We start from the raw sequence: 18,461 nt of genomic DNA, 5'->3' as shown, positions 1-18,461 counted from the left end.
TGAGGAAAGGGCAACTAGAAAACGCTTTTCTATCTTCTTGTAGCTTTCTCCTGCGTTGTGGGTCTCCGTCATTTTCATTTTCAGAGTGCTAGGCAGGTGCTAAGAAGAACCCATAACTGCTGTTTCGGCACAAGGTTAGAGGAGGCTGGATGTTTATAAAGCTGGGAAATTTGCATCACATGGCCTTTCCTAACGATGATAGTGAACAAGCCATAACCCTAACAGGCTAATTAAGGTCTGAAACCTTGGTCAAAGTTATCTGAGCACACAAATATCCAAGGGTGCCCAAACTTTTGCAGCAGCCCATTTCCCTTTTTGTAATTTTTAAATGAAAAAAAAATACTATTTTTTTTGCCTTAAATACAAAGGAAATATGACATCTTTAACTTTAGCCCTTTTAGAGATCATTTCACCTTCAACTTGCTTAAAGGGATTTTCCCACGAACAAAAGTTCATTTTAATCAACAGATCTTGGGATAATAATAAGTTCCACAACTGGATGTATTAAATAAAATGTTCCTGTGCTGAGATAATCTTATAAATGTTCCCCTGCTGTGTACTGTGTAATGGCTGTGTCTGACCGCGCAGGGACATGGTCTGATCATACCACATCTCCTGGGCAGGGGAGGAAGCAAAAGAGAGGATACAGACATTACAGCAGGGGATCACAGCTGATTCTTTCTTTGAAGTAAAACATTGTTTGAAAACAGGCAAGGAAATGTTTCACCTCACAAAAAGAATCAGCTGTGATTCCATGCTGTCCTGTCTGTATCCTCTCTTTTGCTTCCCCCTCTGACCAGGAGATGTGGTATGATCAGACCATGTTCCGTACATGGTCAGACACAGCCATTACACAGTACACAGCAGGGGAACATTTATAAGATTATCTCAGCACAGGAACATTTTATTTAAACACATCCAATCGTGGAAATTATTATTATTCCAAGATCTATTGATTAAAATCAACTTTTGTTGGTGGGAAAACCCCTCTAACTGTTCACTGTAACACTAATTTTGACCAGGGGTGCCCAAAATTTTACATGCCACTGTATACCCAATGAATGTGCAGGTAAATATTAGTGCTCCATTACTTGTATCAAACAATCAGCAACTGGAAGAACGGTCACGGCTACAATTTCGTCTGCAGCTATTTTACCAATGAGAGGGACGCGCTCCGCACACAGCTATTTTTATCTGCAGCAGTAGGTGGTTGTTTCTTTTGGCAGAAACAATGTACTTATGGCAGTGACATTGAGACATTTACAGACAAAACATATACAAGGTGTGAAAAAAACAAATGGGTTTATATAGCAAAATATATATAGCATGACACAAATTGCGGCAGAAAATGCATTGTGCAGACAGATTGTGTTTTTAGTACTACTTGTAAATAATCAGCAATACAAATGATGGAAAATATTTTCAATCAAAGAAGGAAAGCTTTAACAGGGGTGATTCTTCAATTGCTATTTATTGTATCATCTTTCTTCTTTTTGACTTGCATTGTCTGACATTTTTGTGCCAAACTTTCAAATGGCACATGTAGTTCATGACTTTGGAGCAAAAAAAGGGCACTTTTTTTTATTTAACCAGTGCTTGTGACTTTTTAGCAATAAAAGTTGCAAATTCTTTAAGAGGCAAAAATATGTCAAACTGAAAACTCCTCCAGAAACCTTACTCCTGTAGCAAAAATAGTGTAAAACAACAAAATATTGTGGCAACCTTACATCGTACCACTGACTTTTCCTTGGCCTTGGGGGTGTTTGTAAATTTACTAGATGTTTTTTTCCAGAAATTGATGCAATTATCTTTCTTTTTTCTCTTTTAATGCCTTGAGGTCCAAAGTTGCTGTACTGACAAGTGGAAATTACATGCTGACAATTGTGAAGTCCGTCAGATCACCCTCCACATCTCTATATGCAGTCTAACCAGTGATATAAATGTTCAGTACTTAAAGAAGGCCATATTTAGTTCTGCAGCACAGGGTCAGCGCTCGGATGAAGGACGAAATTTCAGTTGCATCAGTTTCACATAAGGATATATTAATCTACAAAACTTTCCTTTCGTCCAATTTCAGGCCGAATATCATGTTTTGCATTTATACAGTACAGACCAAAAGTTTGGACACACCTTCTCATTTAAAGATTTTTCTGTATTTTCATGACTATGGAAATTGTACATTCACACTGAAGGCATCAAAACTATGAATTAACACAAGTGGAATTATATACTTAACAAAAAAGTGTGAAACAACTGAAAATATGTGTTATATTCTAGGTTCTTCAAAGTAGCCACCTTTTGCTTTGATGACTGCTTTGCACACTCTTGGCATTCTCTTGATGAGCTTCAAGAGGTAGTCACCGGAAATGGTTTTCACTTCACAGGTGTGCCCTGTCAGGTTTAACAAGTGGGATTTCTTGCCTTATAAATGGGGTTGGGACCATCAGTTGTGCAGAAGTCTGGTGGATACACAGCTGATAGTCCTACTGAATAGACTGTTAGAATTTGTATTATGGCAAGAAAAAAGCAGCTAAGTAAAGAAAAACTAGTGGCCATCATTACTTTAAGGAATGAAGGTCAGTCAGTGCGAAAAATTGGAAAAACTTTGAAAGTGTCCCCAAGTGCAGTTGCAAAAACCATCAAGTGCTACAAAGAAACTGGCTCACATGAGGACCGCCCCAGGAAAGGAAGACCAAAAGTCACCGCTGCTTCTGAGGATAAGTTTATCCGAGTCACCAGCCTCAGAAATCGCAGGTTAACAGCAGCTCAGATTAGAGATCAGGTCAATGCCACACAGAGTTCTAGCAGCAGACACATCTCTACAACAACTGTTAAGAGGAGACTTTGTGCAGCAGGCCTTCATGGTAAAATAGCTGCTAGGAAACCACTGCTAAGGACAGGCAACAAGCAGAAGAGACTTGTTTGGGCTAAGGAACACAAGGAATGGACATTAGACCAGTGGAAATCTGTGCTTTGGTCTGATGAGTCCAAATTTGAGATCTTTGGTTCCAAACACCGTGTCTTTGTGCGATGCAGAAAAGGTGAACGGATGGACTCTACATGCCTGGTTCCCACCGTGAAGTATGGAGGAGGAGGTGTGATGGTGTGGGGGTGCTTTGTTGGTGACACTGTTGGGGATTTATTCAAAATTGAAGGCATACTGAACCAGCATGGCTACCACAGCATCTTGCAGCGGCATGCTATACCATCCGGTTTCCGTTTAGTTGGACCATCATTTATTTTTCAACAGGACAATGACCCCAAACACACCTCCAGACAGTGTAACGGCTATTTGACCAAGAAGGAGAGTCATGGGGTGCTACGCCAGATGACCTGGCCTCCACAGTCACCAGACCTGAACCCAATCGAGATGGTTTGGGGTGAGCTGGACCGCAGAGTGAAGGCAAAAGGGCCAACAAGTGCTAAGCATCTCTGGAACTCCTTCAAGATTGTTGGAAGACCATTTCCGGTGACTACCTCTTGAAGCTCATCAAGAGAATGCCAAGAGTGTGCAAAGCAGTCATCAAAGCAAAAGGTGGCTACTTTGAAGAAGCTAGAATATAAGACATATTTTCAGTTGTTTCACACTTTTTTGTTAAGTATATAATCATGAAAATACAGAAAAATCTTTAAATGAGAAGGTGTGTCCAAACTTTTGGTCTGTACTGTATATCTTGCACATCAGGATGAAACATTTGAAAACAACAACAAAATATAATGACCTCTTTTAAGTGGGCAGATCTGTGCTGTGCAGCGCACATTGCCAAAATTGCTGAACAACTTCTCACAGCCATAAAAGAGCTGCCAGCTGGCCACGTACTCATGATTCAGAACTTGCCAAACCAACATTCTTCTACACCAAGCAGTGGGGCTTAAAATTGTTAGTTTTTACAAACCGTCAATATCTAAAGTCTGCAGTCGGCTCATTCTAATATGAGTGTTACAGAAGTGAGTCTTTTACTGTTCCGGGCCATAACGCCTGCCTTGTGCAGTTATTCATATTATAAAACAAACAGGTACCACATCTGGTTTGTGGACAGACAATTTACTTGTTCGACCCAAGGCATATTAATAAAATATAAAGTAGTAAAAAAAAATACATATGTCAATAGAAGAAAACATGAAAGGTTAGACACCAGCAGCAAATTGCAATGTGTATTGCCCGCTATATAAATATCCTGGACGGTAGACAACACCATTTTATAGGACCCCCACCCTCTATTATTACTGTTTATAGTTGTTGAAAGAAGACTGGTGCTATAGTGGTCTGCGAAAGGAAAATAAAAACATTGTAAGACACAAACCTTGTTAATTCTTCTTGAAGTTGAGTGTGATCAGGGGGGAAAAATTTTACGACAAACTTCAGAACAGTATTCTTGGGTCCTATAATTGAAGAACAACGGAAGTCAATAAGGTTGAAATGTAAAATATAATACAAACTACACATTATGCTGTGTTTACATCTGCATTGGAGGTCCTGCTCTTAAAGGGGTTGTCCACTACTAGGACAACCCCTTCTTGATCTAAATGTTTGGCCCCAATAAAAAAAAAGCCTATACTCGCCTCCTGTGTTGGTGTTGTTCCAGCGGTGTCGGCACTCGCGGTCCCAGGGCTCTCGTGCAGTTGTTCTGACACGTGAGCCCGGCGTCCAATCAGCACTAGCGTCACTGGCCCCGCCTTAATACGAATTGATCATGAAGAGGAAGTCAGATCAGCTGCAGCCCGGACTTCCTCTTCATGTTCAATTCGTACGATGACGGGGACCGTGACGCCAGCGCTGATTGGGCGCCGGGCTCACGAGTGCAGACACCACTGAAATGGCACTGGCACAAGAATTGAGTATAGGCTTTTTTTATCTTATTGGGGCCAAACATTTAGATCAAGAAGGGGTTGTCCTAATAGTGGACAACCTCTTTAACAGCAGTTTCTGGCAGATTTTCAGATATTTTTGTGTCATGTACTTTTGTACTAATGAAAACTTTGTCACTTGGGCCATTTGAAGGGGTTATTCCATGATTCAATACTACATTTTTCTATTGCATTGCTTGTGATATTCTCAGAAAGCCACCCAATGTGTCCAGCTGCTGTGAGAAGCAGCCGCTTCTAATGTACTGATTCTTAATGTATCAAAGTAGCATAGTAATAGTAATGTAGCATAGCAGAAATCACTCAGTCTTCCCTGATCAAGAAAATTTGGTCGGCGGAACTGAGCTGCTTGGGTTTTTGAGTTTACTGGCACCAAACACGTGAGATGAATGCTGTAAGAAAAAACTGAAAGAACATTAAGTCATGGAAGCTTTAATGCAGGGGTGGGGAACCTCATGACTATGGACCCAGAGACCACAGTGTTTGGGCCGGCAGCTGTGCTTTGATGGCCGCCGGCCCTTTAATTTCTCCTTGCTCTGTGAGCACTCACACAGCATTCACTACTAACCGCTAAGGTGCGTGCAATGAAAAATGACGTCCTGACACCGGTGCCAGCATCAGGACATACTTTGTGGGCGGAGGGAGGGGGTGATTTGCTCCATCCCCGAAGGATGATATAAATATACAAATGGCTCTTTGCAGGAAAAAGGTTCCCCACTCCTGCTTTAATGGATTGGAATTAAAAAGTTTTTTCCAATTTTAATCCCTTAACCCAATAATGCATTAAGGGGTGTAATTGTAAGGGTTATAGTATGCAGACGGGGCTCAGGACCCGTACTCTGTACATGCGGGTGATGCTAGATCTGTGTCTAACAGCAGCAACCAGAGCTGAGCTCAGATCGCTGCTGTTAACCAATTAAACGCAGCTGTCAACCTCAGCAACCTTTAAATGCAATGTTCGCAGGTGCTCGTGCACACTGGCTGCCATCAGCATGCTGCAACGTGATCACGGGGCACTGATGGGTTGCGATAGCAGCCGGGAGCCTGTTCAAGGCCCCAGTCCCTTCCATCTTGGAACCTCTGTAAATACTGTATTTATAGTAGTAGTGATAGGACGATCACAGGTTTAAGCCCCATAAGAAAATAACAAAAAAAAAGATTCTAAAAGTAAAAATATTTTAAAAAATATAAATATTTGAGTCAACCCCTTTCCCCCCCCCATTAAGAAAAAAGAAATAAAAAAAACTACAAAAAAATAAACATATTTGGAATCGCCGAGTCCGTAAGAGTCGGGCCTATCAATACATAAAAATTATCGAACCCAATTGGTAAATGCTATAATGAGAAAAAAAAATCAAAATGGTAGCATTGGCGTTTTTCAGACATGACTCCTCCAAAAAAAATTAAATAAAAAAAACATTCAAAATGTCATTGCAACTCGTATTTGGTTTTAATAAAACCGTCAGTTTGTAATACAAAACGAGCTCAATCAACAGAGAAATAAATATGTCATGGGGCTCAAAAATTTGTGACAGAACTAATTTAATAAAAACTGATCTTTTTCTCTTTACTTAAATTTTAAAAAATGCAATTTTGGTAATTGTACTGATCTGGAGAATCAAAATTAATTATTACCACAAAATAAACGATGAAAAAATAAATAAAAAAAAATCATTACGGAATTGCATTTTTTTTTTTTTCACAATCTCACTGCACATGGAATGATTTTCCAGTTTATTGTAATTCAAAATGACAAATCATTCTGCAAAAAAAACAAACTGTCATACACAAAAATAAAAATGCCAACATAAAATGAAAATTGTCTGTCCTTAAGGAGTTAAACAATAATGCAAAAAAAAAAAAAAAAAATCTTAGCAATGACTTACTTCTGATTTGCTTAATAGTTGGCTTCAGCAGATCCAGCCATACCTGAAAAGACAACACTTATTTTACTACTGTACTCATTTTACTACATTCTAATGCAAAACGCTTAAAGGGAACCTGTCAGACCAAGGGGCCATGTCAGACTTAATGACCTATTTTACTCAGAAATGCCCCGGTGTTTCAGAAAAAAATATTTTAAGAAAGATCCAAGGCTAGTGCAGCCCGGCCCCCTCTTCCCAGTCAGTGCCGCTGCAGATGATTGACAGGTCTCTCCCTAGGTACACAAGTGGGATAGACCTGTCAATGAGCTGCATTGGTGTTGGGCAGGAGCCGGCCGGGGGTGGATCTTTATAGTATATTTTTTCAGAAAACGAGGGAGCATTTCAGACAAACATATACCTGGCTGCAATTGTGCATCCGGGCTCTGATTTATGCTGCCCGCAGCTTGGCACGTTCCCTTTAAAGGATTTTGAACAACTTCTAGGCTTTTATTTTTCAAATTCAATTTTAGTAAAAGGAATCTTACATTACAGAAAGCAAAATAGAGGACTTGTTATCAACAGATATAAACAGAAGGAAGTGGGGACAATAAATGTATGAGAGGGGATGTATTAGAGCAGATGACATTGACAACAACATTATAATCAATTGAATACTTTATGGTAGTATCTCAATGTGGCGAGAGCGGACCCACGTGGAGCAAGCCGGCATAACAGGGATACCATCCGAGGAAGAGACACACATCAATTTGACGATAAGCATCCGATTCCTGGAATTCGATCCAATCTCTCCACAGCGCACAATATCTGTCCATGCTGTAGGGGGACAGGGCAATTAAATGTTCCATCATATACCTCAGAGAGCCACTCTTCCAGGCTAGGGGGAGAGTTACTTTTCCAATGACGAAGGGATGATGTTTTTAGCTGCCCGTATTAGCTATCTTATCAGAGATCTTTTATATCTGTTGAGACTAGCAGATAGCATAAAATGCAAAAGAGCCTCAGGGGAATTATCAAAGAAAGAACCAGTCATCGTGTTGATAAGTAGGACTACCTGGGACCAGAAGTTTTTGATTAGGAGGAAACTCCACCAAATATGCACAATCGTCCCCTCATAACTTTGTTACTTGTGTAACAAAGTTTGTACACAATATCATCCAGATATAATTTTGAAGGAGGTCTCTTGGGCCTTGAATATGACAGACCTCTTATGAGCCAATTGGAAACATTTAGCCCATTGTTGGACATTAAAAGACTTTCCCAATTCCTTTTCCCATGCAGAACAATATAATGGTCTGTTCTTAGATATTCTGGCCTCAAGACGAGCATGGAGCAAAGAGATTGAGTGGGAAGAGGAGGGACGATGACAAACACTTTTTCAAAATCAGTGGGCTCTCTGTGAAGTTGTGTATTTTTTATTGAATAAAAGTGTTGTAGCTGCCTATATATAGAGTTGGCTCTAGGAGGAATCGGAGCTCCCTGGAACATCTCACCCAAAGGTTCTAGAGAAGTTTTAGACAGGATATGAGCAAAACGGAGAGGGTGATATTTGTGTCTTCCCAGGAATCGGTTGGATGATGATCCTGGTAAGAAGGTGGGACTATCTGAGATTAGGAATAAGGGCCAGTATGGTCAATCAGAGTTATTCTTACTATCACGTTTCAGGGCTAGCATTGTAACGTATGTGCTGAATGACATGGGGTTAGTGGAAAAAGTAGAGGAATGTGAACACCAAGGGAGGGAAGTAAGAGCTTTAGGACGGATAAACTGTTATTTTTACCCAATTTTCCCTTCTGGTGGTGAAAAAACATCAAAGCTTTGTTCTTTTTGGCTGAAAATAATTTTTGCTTTCAGTTTCCCTAAAACTTTGTACCATTTGGTTTTTAGAGTTTTTTTTTGTTTACCTGTCTATCTACACAATGCTGGCTGAAATATGAGTTAATTGAGAATCCATCAGTGAGATCATTATGATATACCGTAGTTGGTATCTCTTAACTGCTTTTTCAGAGCTCTTCGAAGCTGATTTATTAACACATCACAGTTCAGTCCACTTTGATTGTGGATTGTAATCATAAATCGGAGCAGACAAATTCAGAAAAAGATACAAAAAAAAAAAAAGATTTACAAATTTCATGTAAGCACTAGCTCACTGGTGGATTCTAGGACAACTCATTCTGCATTTTAAAGACGTCATGAGCACATACCCTAAGGGCTCATTCAGACATCAGTTTTCTGATACAAGTTCTATCTACGTTTTTCATGGATAGAACTTGTACCTATCATCGTCTATGGGGCTGTTCACATGTCAGTGGACTTTTGCGGACATAGTGGTCCACACTAAATCACAGAGATATGTCCAATATGGATCCAAGGCTTAAATCAAACTCACCAATGCCAGCCTATGGGTCCCTGAAAAAAAAAAAAAGAATCGGGCAGCACCAGGATGCCATGTGCTGTCCATTTTTCACAGACTGTTTAACCCCTTAAGGACCTTGGGATTTTGTGTCTTTGTTTTTTTCTCCCCTTGTTCCCAGAGCCATAGCGTTTTTATTTTTTGGTCAATATGGAAGTGTGAGGGCTTATTTTTTGCGGGACAAGTTGTACTTTTGAACGACATCACTGGTTTTACCATATCGTGTACAGGAAAACGGGAAAAAAATTCCAAGTGTGGTGAAATTGCAAAAAAAGTGCAATACCACAGTTATTTTTATTTATTTTTTTACCACGTTCACTGAATGCTAAAACTGACCTGCTATTATTATTCTTCAGGTCTTTACGAGTTCGTAGATACCAAACATGTATAGGTTCTTTTTTATTTAAGTGGTGAAAAAAATATCCAAGTTTTCTAAAAAAAAAACAAAAAATTTTTCGAGACCCGTAGCGTCTCCATTTTTCGGGATCTGGCACCGGGTGAGGGCTTATTTTTTGTGTGCCGAGCTGACGTTTTTAATGATACCATTTTGGGATAGATTCGATGTCTTGATCGCCCGTTATTACATTTTATTGAGCTGTTGCGGTGAACAAAAAAAAATGTAATTCTGGCGTTTCTAATTTTTTTCTCGTTACGCCGTTTACCGATCGGATTAATTCTTTTTTATATTGATAGATCGGGCGATTCTGAACGCAGCGATACCAAATATGTGCATGTGGTTTTTTTTAAATTATTTTATTTTGAATGGGGCAAAAGGGGGGTGACTTAAACTTTTGTATTTTTTTATAGTTTTAAAAACATTTTTTTTTTTTTTTTACACTTTTTGCACGCTTCTATAGAGACTAGAAGCAGCAGCAGTCTGATTGCCTCTGCTACATAGAGACGATGAGCAGATCGCCGTTGTGTAGCAGAAATGCTCCTGTGCTACGAGCGCCGACCACTAGGTGGCGCTCATAGCAATCTTTACATGACAACCACAGGGGTCTGCTGCAGACCCTGGGTTGTCATGCCCATGCATCGATGACCTGGGATCATGTGACGGGCGATGGGCGGGGCTAATGCCGCGCTTCAGGACAGCGGCATTTAACTGGTTAACAGCCGCGGGTGGATTGCGATTCCACCCGCGGCTGTTGCGGGCACGTCAGCTATATAAATCAGCTGACAAGTGCCCGGTTCAGTGCGGGCTCAGCGCCGGAGCCCTCACTGAACCGGTGGTGATGGCCTGGGGTGTACTAATACGCCCCAGGCTTTGAAGGGGTTAATAGGAGAAGCTTTAGAAACCTCCAGCATTTCATTTTTTTCATCTGAGAAAGGCTGATGAAACTCTCACGGTAAAAACTGGCACACTGACCAAACACTGATCAAAAACACTGATGAAACTCAGACCATTTTTTTTGTGCAAGAAAAATCACTGACGTCTGAATGAGCCCTACTGTGAAACACACCATATGGACAAAAGTATTGGGACACAACTCTTGATCATTGAATTCAGGCTTTTCATTCAGTCTCGTGGAAACAGGCATTTTTAGGGATTTGATTCAGCCAAGCAGTCTGCCTTTGCAAGCATTTGGGAAATAATGGATCTTTCACTTTTCAAGAATACCACTCACAGTTGAAAGTGTTAAGGAACCACAGCAACTCAGCCGTAAAGAAGCTGGCCACGTAAAGTTACAGAGTGGTATTCCAAATTGTGGAGGCACATATTACATAAAAGTCACCAACACTCTAATGACTCAAAAACTGTACACCAAGACCTTCATTTCATTGAATTTCTATGGCTGAGCAGCTGCATGCAAGCATTGCATTACATCACCAAGCACAAGGCAAAGCATGGGATGGAGTGGTGTAAAGCACATCACCACTGGACGTGAGCAGTGAAAGTGGGTTCTGTGGAGTGATGACTCATGCTTCACCATTTGGCAGACTGATGGACGAGCCTGTGTTTTGGTGAATGACAGGAGATTGTTACCTGTGTGACTACACGGTGTCTACTGTAACGTTTAACAGAAGAGATGATACTGTGGGGTTGTTTTTCAGTAGTTGGCTTAGGCTCCCTAGTCCTAGTGAAGGGGAATCTTAATGCTTCAGCATATCAAGATATTTTGGACAACTGTATACTTCGAACTTTGTGTGAACAGTTTGGGGATAGGACTTTTCTGCCCCAGTGCACAAAACAAGGTAAAAAAAAAAGGCATGGTTCAGTGAGTTTGGTGTGGAAGACCTTGACTGGTCCATACACAGCCCTGACCTCAACTCCATGAAACACCTTTGGGATGAAACAGAACGAAAACAGCGATCCAGTCCTCTAGACCAGGGGTCTCAAAGTCGGCTGGGTATATGGGCCACACATGGAAAAAATTTGAATTTGGGGGGCCGCATTCTTTGCAGGTCAAAGTGACATTTTTAGTGATACCATTTTTTTTTTGAATACACCTTTTGAACATTTTTGCCGTGTTTATTTTATTTTTTTTATAGTTTGGGTCGTTATGGATGTGGCAAAAATAAAATTGCTCTTTTTTGTGTTTACTTTAGTTTATATATAAAACAGCATATACAGTGGCAAAATATTTTTTCATGCTTTATTTTTATAATTTTGTTTCCTCCAATTGGCCACATACAGTAATATTGTTTTACAATTAGCACCATATAGTAATTCTGGCAAACATCTAGTAATATGTCCCATCCTGGTGGTCCCCATCTTGTAGTAATGTAACCCATCTTGGTGGTCCCTATCTTGTAGTAATGTGCCCCATCCTAGTGGTCCCCACCTTGTAATAATATGCCCCATCCTGGTGGTCCCCATCTTGTAGTAATGAGCCCCATCCTGGTGGTCCCTATCTTGTAGTAATGTGCCCCATCCTGGTGGTCCCTATCTTGTGGTAATATGCCCCATCCTGGTCATCCCTATCTTGTAGTAATGTGCCCCATCCTGGTCATCCCTATCTTGTAGTAATAGGCCCCATCCTGGTGGTCCCCATCGTGTAGTAATGTGCCCCATCCTGGTGGTCCCTATCTTGTAGTAATGTGCCCCATCCTGGTGGTCCCTATCTTGTAGTAATATGCCCCATCCTGGTCGTCCCTATCTTGTAGTAATATGCCCCATCCTGGTCGTCCCTATCTTGTAGTAATGTGCCCCATCCTGGTGGTCCCTATCTTGTAGTAATATGCCCCATCCTGGTCGTCCCTATCTTGTAGTAATGTGCCCTATCCTGGTCGTCCCTATCTTGTAGTAATGTGCCATATCCTGGTTGTCCCTATCGTGTAGTAATGTGCCCCATCCTGGTCGTCCCTATCTTGTGGTAATATGCCCCATGCTGGTGGTCCCCATCTTGTAGTAATGTGCCCCAACCTGGTGGTCCCTATCTTGTGGTAATATGCCATATCCTGGTTGTCCCTATCGTGCAGTAATATGCCCCATCCTGGTGGTCCCCATCGTGTAGTAATGTGCCCCATCCTGGTCATCCCTATCTTGTAGTAATGTGCCCCATCCTGGTCATCCCTATCTTGTAGTAATATGCCCCATCCTGGTGGTCCCCATCGTGTAGTAATGTGCCCCATCCTGGTCGTCCCTATCTTGTAGTAATGTGCCCCATCCTGGTGGTCCCTATCTTGTAGTAATATGCCCCATCCTGGTCGTCCCTATCTTGTAGTAATGTGCTCCATCCTGGTGGTCCCTATCTTGTAGTAATATGCCCCATCCTGGTCATCCCTATCTTGTAGTAATGTGCCATATCCTGGTCGTCCCTATGGTGTAGTAATATGCCCCATCCTGGTCGTCCCTATCTTGTAGTAATGTGCCCATCCTGGTGGTCCCTATCTTGTAGTAATGTGCCATATCCTGGTCGTCCCTATGGTGTAGTAATGTGCCCCATCCTGGTCGTCCCTATCTTGTAGTAATGTGCCATATCCTGGTCGTCCCTATGGTGTAGTAATATGCCCCATCCTGGTCGTCCCTATCTTGTAGTAATGTGCCCATCCTGGTGGTCCCTATGGTGTAGTAATGTGCCCCATCCTGGTCGTCCCTATGGTGTAGTAATGTGCCCCATCCTGGTCGTCCCTATCTTGTAGTAATGTGCCATATCCTGGTCGTCCCTATGGTGTAGTAATATGCCCCATCCTGGTCGTCCCTATCTTGTAGTAATGTGCCCATCCTGGTGGTCCCTATCTTGCAGTAATGTGCCCCATCCTGGTCCTCGTCTTTGAGTAATGTCCCCCATCCGGTAGTAATGCCCCATCCAGGTCCCCATCTGGTAGAATTGACCCCTGCACTGTTCTTCACATACATAAAAGAGAAAAAAAAAAAAAAAAAAGATTCCTCTCACCTGTGCTCCGTTCCCTCGGCGTCCTTTGTGCACATGCAGCCCGCAAGCACCACAGACCCCTTGACTATCCCAACCTGGTCCAGGAGGAGCCGCCAACAGCAGAGCTGCATTGCCGCGCAGAGGCCAGCAGCTGACATCTGAGCATGGCAGTGACGTCATACGACTCTGCGCTGGGACGCAGATATCAGCTGCTGGCTTCTGATTGGCCGGCGGCTGGAATTGGTAATGCTGTGCAGAGAACAGGTCTCTACGCGGCAATGCAGCTCTGCTGTCGATGGCTCCTCCTGGACCAGGTCGGGATCGTCAAGGGGTCTGACTCTGTGGTGCCTGCGGGCTGCATAAAGTAGCCTCAGGGGCTGCATGCGGCCCGAGGGCCGCGTGTTTGAGACCTCTGCTCTAGACCAACATCAGAGTCTGACCTCACACATGCTTTTCTCACACTCCAAAACCTTGTATATATCCTTCTCAGAGGAATGGAACCTATTTTAGCTGCAAAGGAGAAACCACCTCCATACTAATGGCTTTAGAATGCAACATCATAAAAGCTCCTGTAGGTGTAATGTGTTGGAAGTCCCAATACTTTTGTCAATATAATGTATCAACACATAGCAACTTACAATAACTGAAAAAATTAGATCGGAAAAAAAAACTATGGCCACCTATTTCAACACTTATTAGAAGAATTAAATGTTATACAGCTAAAAAAAATGGTTTTAATATGATTATCACAAATAAAGGAAAAGAGAAATAGGTGTCACATATGGATCATTAGAGGAGTTCCGAACATCAGTAATATCCAAAATACAAGGCTCATGTAGAAAGTAAATTCCCTTTGGATTTGGTTACTGGAAAATCAGGGCTGTGGAGTCGGTATAAAATGGACCGACTCCAACTCCTAAAATATATAATAAATTGGGTACAGTAGTTCAATGCAGTTTGTGCAGAATATTTTTTTCCTAAGAATTTGGGAAAGTTATGAAATGTCCTATAAATGTCTGTCCTATTCCTGATCTAAGGGTCTAGTCTTTTAGCTGAGATGAATCTGTGCTACAGTAAATTTATCACTTAAACATGAGCCATGTATGAGGGAGTCGGAGTCGTGGAGTCATGGAAATTGAGGAGTCGGAGTCGGAGGTTTGGTTTACCGACTCCACAGCCCTGTGGAAAATTAGACTATATGCAAAAACTATAAAAAAAAATTGTTGCGTCACATTCTTACTAACATATCTCTGAGCAACATGAAAGAGCTCGATGAGGCTTGTCCTCTTTCAGAAAACGATGGGCTACAAGTAGTGGGAGTTATAACAACACAAACTGAGTATCACGTACCATCCCTGGAGCCGTTGCTCTGGTCTTTGTCCTTTCTCCGTAGCGCTGACATCACATTTACATAGCTGCAACCAATCACTGAGCTCTGCCCGTGTAGATGGCCCGAGCTGCAGAGCTCAACGATCGGCTGCAGCACTGTTGATGCAATGTCAGCACTGCAGACAGAGACTGGGGTAGAAGTAAATGGCTAGGGCTACACTGGGGAAGGCAAGTAATACTCAATTTGTTTTGTTATAACTAATACTGCTTATAACCCATAGTTTTCTGAAAGGGGACAACTCCTTTACATTTCTCTGTAGTCCTTTACTTCTCAAAATTCATGGTGTGAAACCATGTGATCCTCCCTAGTGTATTTATGACACATCAGGACATTTTTTGACTGGATTTGTAATGTTTTATAAACATACAAAAAATGATGAGTGGAGTTCATTCATTCAGTAACACATACCATCATTTTCCTATGGTCCTGAAACTCCAGTCCAAAATAATCACCTTCAACCAGGTTCAGGTGGCTACAGACAGCGTCTAGGAGGGCTTTTCCAGGGGCTCTTAGCTAGAAAAACAAGAAAAAAAACATTATGTAGAATAGCAGAAGCAAAGCCAGAAAATTCCCATAATCGTCTTGATTCATCATCTAATTTTTTTTTAAGTCACTTTTCTTTTTTGTCTTGTACTTGCTGATGCTTATTGAGCTGAATTTGTTAAAATGGTGATCGTGGTTCATAAATTTTGTACAAAATCAAAATGGGCCTTTATCCAGTCATTACATATTTTTGAGGACTTTTTGAACAATAAAAAGTCACATTTTTTAAAAAGTCCCCAAAAAATGGGACTTTTTTGCTTGACAAGCATAAAATCACTCCAGGTGGATACTTTTAATGGCGTTGCGACAAATTTGTGGCTTTTTAAAATGTTGCAAATAAAAAATTAGCTGAAAACATCTGAATGCTAAATTCTGCCCACAAAGCAGAAAGCAAACAAAAAAAACAAAACAGGCAAGCACATATAAAATAGTCTTTAAAAAAAGGCACAAATAGAATAAAGAATAACAAGGAACAGCCTGCCCATGTAGCGGTAACGCTGGACTTGTCTTTGAAAGAGCTCCATGCATATATTAATAAGTTGGGGGACAAAATCAAGCTGACAAATTCCCTTTAAGAGATAAAACAAACAAGTGTGTTCTTATTTTTTAACCAATATTCTTAAGCAATAAAACATTATCTTTACTGCATAAAATTTAAGCCAAGGGAGGAAGTTTTTGGGCATTTGTACACTTTAACATCAGATTACAGTTTCTATTTATAATGAAGAGAAAAAGTTTAATAACTTTGGAAATACTTGAACCTATCTTGTAATGATACTGAGCTATTTTCTGTATCATAGATTGAAGAACATTTACAAGCTTTATGGGGTGAGAACAGTTGACATCCTCGCTGTCAGATACCACGCAAAGTTTTACTTCGCTACTACCATGAATTTGATGAGTTGTTCTCTGTACACATCTAGTCGGAAGTTAAGGGTGTTCAGTAAATCAGGGATTGGAACTTTCCTTATTTTGCTCCAATAAAACGTTGGGATCTACCCATTTTGATTTGTCTGCCCAGCCAAGGTTGCCCACACTGATTATATGATGACATAGCATTATGGTCTCTGTTATATGCCAGAAAGCCAGTGATTCCAGAAAAATGTTGGCCAAAGGTAGACACAAGCTTTAAAACAACCCACACAATAGATATGTATCCAATGCATCACAGGGTCTACTGACAATCCAATGTCTATCATAGGATCCACTGACAATCCAATATATCACAGGATCTACTGACAATAGTCTATAACAGGATTTACTGACAATCCAAATAGTTTTTCTCCTCCTATAGTGTAGTATAGGCATCAAATGTAATACATGATATATTAATCCCCTTTTCTAATTATTGATAAGGGGTTAACAGAGCAGGTCCTAACCGAGTACCTTCGGCGTGCTTGAATGCCTTGTTCGAGTCGCCGCAGCTGCATTTTTTTAATAAATTTGCAAAAAATTCTACATTTGTTTTTTTTCAGTCAAGATAAGGTGCAGAGTGTATTTTAATGAGAAAAAAAAGAACTTTTTAGAATTTACCAAATGGCTGCAATGAAACAAACAGTGAAAAATTTAAAGGGGTCTGAATACTTTCTGTACCCACTGTAAAGTGCAGCACAGATTCATCTCAACTAAAAGTCTAGATCCTTAGATCCGGAACAGAACAGACATTTATAGGGCATTTCATAACTTTCCCAAATTGTTATGAAAACATTTACAGTACATCCTGCATTGTACTACTGTACTCAATTTATTTTATAAAGTTGGAGTTGGTCCATTTTATATAGACTCCAACTCCGACTCTACAGCTCTGGTAATCAGGATGTCTGACAGATTCCCTTTAAAGGAAATACATTTTTGAATGTTCAGCAAAGTATTGGAAAGTGACAGCAATTTCGTACATGATAACTTATCAGGAAACCTCAGTGCTATATAATGGTCCTGTGACTGGCTAATAAAGTGTTATTTAAAAGGGGAGTAGCATGCAGGAAAATGTGTACCGAGCTGATGTCATATAGTTTTAGCTCGTCTCCCGCTGAGATTTGTACTCAGAAAAGGGTACATTTCCATAGTAAAGCCTGTTCATCTGATTGTACTTTTCAGGGTTCAATTCAATCCCTAAAACTAATTTACATTAGAAAATTGGGATGACCTGCATTACAAGTATCAACGGGATGGTTCATATTAACATCTGAATAACAAGTTTTGTTCACCAATCAGTATTTTCCAGCTTTTTTTTCCCCCACAAAGTTATTTCTGGTAAAATATTTGAGTTGGAGGGAAAAAAAGAAAATAAAGTTATACAGTTCTCAGGCCACTTACACACTCCTACTTCTGATTCCAGGATGTGATTACCCCTAGCCTACCCTGGATATATCATCACATGTGTCACACAAGGGGAACGTTCTTGTTAAAATAAAAGCACAAGTTTTCCTAGAAGAGTGAGAAATGAGGAAGTGAAGAGTCAAAACTACTATAAAACTGCCCATGATGTGCAGAAATGATAAAAAATATCACAATACAACGCTACACAATCCAAAACAGTCTACCAAAATATGCTGTCATAGATCTCTGTGGTTTCATTGTTTGAAAGTTAAAGCCATCACACGGCCGACTGTGATCACCGACCGTACATGTAAACGCTAAGCTTTATTTCATACTATGTACATTTATCATAATTGAGATTTATTAAAACTAGCATATGTGGTAAGTGAATTAGCTCACCATCGCAACCAAGACCTCAAATATACCAGAATTAGAACATAAAGCCTGCGGTACAAATAAGACAGCAATTTGTACAGGTTTATTGTGATTTTTGTAGTGTTAACAGTTTTACGTTGAGCACAAAAACTTATATACTAGTTCTCAACTGCTAAAATGGCATTTTAAGAAAACCAACCAAGCTACCAAGGGACAGACATGTAATCACTTACTACTCATCTGGGGTGGAACCACCCAACAATTTTAAGTTAAAATAAGTAAAATTTGAAACAGAGTGAATTATATGTTGTAGTGTACAAATTATAGTCTCCAGCTAAAGTAGCTGGTGTAAG

General features: G+C 40.6%; 1 protein-coding gene across 4 annotated transcripts in view; it reads right to left on the bottom strand.

The window, feature by feature from the left end:
- FARP1 (FERM, ARH/RhoGEF and pleckstrin domain protein 1) overlaps window positions 1-18,461 on the bottom strand; it is a 246,455-nt gene that overhangs the window by 92,531 nt on the left and 135,463 nt on the right. For all 4 annotated transcript variants that reach the window (XM_073664173.1, XM_073664174.1, XM_073664175.1 and 1 more), the window contains exons 3-5: window positions 15,280-15,384; window positions 6,753-6,795; window positions 4,305-4,383 (exon numbers count right to left, since the gene is read on the bottom strand). In XM_073664173.1, coding sequence (XP_073520274.1) covers window positions 4,305-4,383; window positions 6,753-6,795; window positions 15,280-15,384 — 227 coding nt within the window. The remainder of the gene's footprint in view (window positions 1-4,304; window positions 4,384-6,752; window positions 6,796-15,279; window positions 15,385-18,461) is intronic.

The sequence above is a fragment of the Phyllobates terribilis genome, unplaced genomic scaffold, assembly GCF_046119375.1.
Source record: "Phyllobates terribilis strain yellow unplaced genomic scaffold, ASM4611937v1 Scaffold_2__4_contigs__length_985480577, whole genome shotgun sequence".
In the NCBI taxonomy this organism is placed as follows: domain Eukaryota; kingdom Metazoa; phylum Chordata; class Amphibia; order Anura; family Dendrobatidae; genus Phyllobates; species Phyllobates terribilis.
The sequence above is the reverse complement of the archived record's forward strand: the minus strand, read 5'-3'. Positions and strand labels throughout refer to the sequence as shown.